Source organism: Aphanomyces invadans, assembly GCF_000520115.1.
Source record: "Aphanomyces invadans strain NJM9701 unplaced genomic scaffold supercont1.22, whole genome shotgun sequence".
Classification (NCBI taxonomy): domain Eukaryota; phylum Oomycota; class Saprolegniomycetes; order Saprolegniales; family Verrucalvaceae; genus Aphanomyces; species Aphanomyces invadans.
The window spans coordinates 455,209-459,181 of NW_008580167.1; the positions used below are offsets into that span (position 1 = coordinate 455,209).

Sequence of the window (3,973 nt, forward strand, 5' to 3'; positions counted from 1 at the left end):
GCGCCTCTGTACGATGCAAACGGCGTCCCAAAGCACCACATGCCACCTCACGCCGACCGAGCGCCGCACGGCTTACGAACTGCTCCTACAGAGCTCGACCAACGGCCGTCTTAAGTACGGCGCGTTAAAGGACGTTGCTGCGTACTTTAAGTGCCACTGGAAGACCATATCGCGCGTGTGGAAGCGTGGGCGCCTCTCGCTGTCCGACGGGTCACCGCATGCCGATGTCAACTCGAAACTCAAGGGTAAAACCTCCAATATATTATATTCCACGTCCAACCTATTGAATTATGCAATTATAAATATTAAGAGGGAATCGATTTTTTAGGCAATTCGGGTGAAAAAAGTCACGTTTGGCGGGTGATTTCGAGGGCGCCATCAAGGCCGTACCGCAGCACCAACGCCAAACCCTCCGTTCCCTTGCGGCACACTGTGGGCTGCCGAAGACGTCCATCGTCCGCCACATGCAAGAGACCAAGCGGCTCAAGTCCCGGGCCAGCTACGTCAAGCCCATGCTGACCGAAGCCAACACAAGCGCGCGCCTGGACTTTGCCAAGTCGTTCGTGCGACTTTTGCCAAGTGGGAACCACGCTTTTGTCGACATGAACGAGTATGTTCATGTCGATGAGAAGTGGTTCTACTTGACAAAGGTCAAGCGGAAGTTCTACGTCTACGACGACGAAGAAGTGGCCGTACGTGCCGTCAAGTCGAAGCAGTTCATTACCAAGGTGATGTTCTTGGCCGCGGTGGCACGGCCCCAGTACGACTACACGAAGAAGGCGTATTTCGACGGCAAGGTTGGCGTGTGGCCTTTCGTCGTCGTCCAGCCCGCCAAGCGCAACAGCAAGAATCGTGCCAAGGGGACCCCCGTGGTCGTCCCACAAGTTGTGGACGGCGAGGTCTACAAGAAGGCGATCATGGACAAGGTTGTCCCAGCTATTTTGGAGCGTTTTCCACCGCGTACCTTGGCTCGTGGCGTGGTCATCCAACAAGACAACGCGCGAGCCCCCACCGCTGTGTGTTGACCGAGCTGTTAGCCCAAAGGGGAATAGAAAAGATTAGAGTAGAAAACCAACCTCCCAACAGTCCTGACTTCAATGTCTTGGACTTAGGCTTCTTTAACTCTATTCAAAGTCTGCAGCATCAAAAGTCGACTCGTTCAATCGAGGAGCTCATTGGTGCTGTGGAAGCAGCGTTTTATGAATTGCCGATGGACACACTTTCTAAAACGTTCATAACGCTGCAGAAGGTGATGCAAAAGTCAATTGAAATGCTCGGAAGCAACAACTATAAACTTCCTCATATGAGAAAGGATGCGACCATTTCAGACTTAGCATTGTTCAATGTCGAATGCAATTTGACCGCTGTCGAAGGTGCACTTCTCCATTTGGAAAGTCGCCTTGGAGAGGAATCTCATTTGGAAGCCTTGGTCAATTCTCAAGAACAAGTAGGGTCGAGTGCAGAATAAAAATACAATAAAAATATCGTCGACCAATATTGCTTTTCGGAGACCAATACAAACTTCAAGACATTTCGAGCTTGGCCAGTATACTTTAATCAAGTAAAAAAAATGGGACAGTTAATGTGGACCAGAGTAGTAATTTTAATGAATTTATAATATAGAATGTCGAGGAGAAATTGAAATGTCAAAAGGCTCAATGATGTTTGCATGATGCCACATTGAATTCATGAAGCTACGCATGACCTTGTTCGATAAGCGCGAGTTGTATGCTCATCACAAGGAACATCCAACCCCTATGTACTCCCAGTTGGCTACATGGGCTGCTGAAAAGTTCACCCTCGCATCAATCCCAACTAAAGCGACAATTGGAAATGTACTAAAATGACACACTACGCTAAACCCTCGTGCAGACAACAAAATGCGTAGTATTGACCGTCCTGTTTCCCTGCCTGCTGTCGAACAAAGTGTCCTTGCTTGGGTCCTGCGGTGCGAAGACTTGGGGATATGCATCACTGGCGACCTCATCCGCAAGCAGGCGTCTATCGTTTGCGACCAAATGAACATCCCCGCTTCGAAACGCATCGCCTTCACTAAGGGATGGTTATTTAAGTTCCAAGTCAAGCATGGACTTACGAGCAAAGTGCAGCATGGAGAGGCTGCCTCTGTGTCCCCTGCTGTCGTCGCCGAGGGCCGTCAAGAAATGAAGGCAGCCACCGGTGGCTACAGTGCTCACAACGGATGAGACGTCGTTCATTTACTGTATATCGCCAAATCGTTCAATCACACGCAACCGACAACCAGGGAGGAAAAAGTCAAAAAACGAATCACGATTGCACTTACCACCAATGCTGCCGGTACGGACATCGTCGATCTGCTTTACAATTGGCACTGCTGCCCGACCGCGGTGCTTCAACGCTGTTGCGGCCGCTGACCTTGGCTTCAATTACCTATCGAGCAAAAAAGGATGGATGACCGGTGGATTTTCAACACGTACCTGCTGCAATTGAACCAACGGATGCTTTCCGAGAACCGAAAGGTTCTCCTTCTGGCCGACAACGCGCCACCACATAGACCCGACGATGAGTCCCTATTGACAAATGTGAAGGTGAAAATGACACCGAAGAATACAACAGCTCACCTGCAGCCCCAGGATGCTGGCATCATTGCCTCGTTCAAGGCGAGAGAGAAACAGCTCCAAGTGCAGAATGCCCTGCAACAGATTGATTCTGTGATGACTGGTAGACAAGATGGTCTCTACGAGGTACCTTTGGTGGAGGCAATGTCTTGGGCAAAGGAGGCCTGGCGGTCGGTGACACAAGCGACAGTTGTTAACTGCTGGAATCGGACAGGCATTCTTGACACTGAACTGTCGACATTTAGCGACCATGTGGCGGCCATCCAATTGTAACAATTTGTACCTGTTTATTTGGTGTCCTTTTAAAGTTATTACTCAGTCGCCGTTTAAAAGTCGGGTGGAAATCAGTAGTTGGACGGGATGTGCATGACACCTACATATTACAGATAGCTGCATCCTAACTACGATTACATATGCACGTTGGAAGGCATTTCCTTCTTCCACCAATTCGTGGTGGAGCCGAGTCCACCCGACCCGGAAGTTCAGCCTCAGTAACTTTTGCGATCGCGTCTTTCCCCGTGACCATTGCACTCCGTCGATTGTCAACAGGCATGCACATGGCGATGTTGAATATTTGAAAACGCGCTCCCGCGCTCCCTAGGCTGGCGGCGATTCGTAACACATTTCTTCCCTCATCTCGTCTCCATAGCGCAGCAGCGTTCACGACGTAATCCACTAGAGTGGTGAAACCCCGCTGCATCAACACAATTGGTATCGACGACTCTGCCAAACAAGCGATCACATGGCATTAGATGCGACATCGAGTTGTCGCACTTTTTCGCGCCATGTGTCGACCGACACCCTTCTACAGGTCTGGGGCATCCGTCATCATGGGCTAGGGGGTCTTGACAAACTTTTGTCAGCTTCAATCATCCAGCGCTAGAGAGTCCCCACTAGCACCAGCGTGCGGCCCAAGCAACATGGCAGGGACGCCAAACTTTCGTCGCATTGTTCTCAACCAGTATGCACACCTCCGCATCCAACCCCATGTGACGACACCATCCTCAAAAGAAGCGACCGACGCAGTTGTATCGTCTCCACTGCTGCCAACTTGTAGAATGGCAGTAGCGGAACGCCTTCCCCGCAACAAGGCACTTCGCCGTCCCATCCTACATTCCCGCTTGTTTGGCGCCGGCATGACAATAGAGTAGTTAGCTCGCGAGTCTATCTCCACCGGCGGGGTCGACATTACAGTGAACCCCGGAAAAAGCCGACACCCCTAAAAACGCCGACCACCTCTGTAAGATGATCTGTTCTACTACCTCTGTCCGGTTTTTATTGTCGCGATTCATATTTTCGTTTTCCGGTTTTGACTGTCGTGATTTCACATCATTGGACAAAATTGAAACGCATCTAATTACATTGGTTAAAAATAC

The 3,973-nt window shown here is 50.2% G+C and overlaps 2 protein-coding genes across 2 annotated transcripts; one reads left to right on the forward strand and one right to left on the reverse strand.

Moving 5' to 3' along the window:
- Window positions 1–464: 464 nt before the first annotated feature.
- On the forward strand, window positions 465–1,025 carry H310_09686 (hypothetical protein; the record flags this gene model as incomplete). Its single annotated transcript, XM_008875835.1, has 1 exon — window positions 465–1,025. One exon carries the CDS (start codon window positions 465–467, stop codon window positions 1,023–1,025), a length of 561 nt encoding a protein of 186 aa, XP_008874057.1.
- Window positions 1,026–2,298: 1,273 nt separating this feature from the next.
- Window positions 2,299–2,838, reverse strand: H310_09687 (hypothetical protein; the record flags this gene model as incomplete). The annotated part of the gene is made up of 5 exons (XM_008875836.1): window positions 2,299–2,409; window positions 2,457–2,549; window positions 2,601–2,672; window positions 2,728–2,761; window positions 2,810–2,838. 5 exons carry the CDS (start codon window positions 2,836–2,838, stop codon window positions 2,299–2,301), a joined length of 339 nt encoding a protein of 112 aa, XP_008874058.1.
- Between the last annotated feature and the right edge of the window lie 1,135 nt (window positions 2,839–3,973).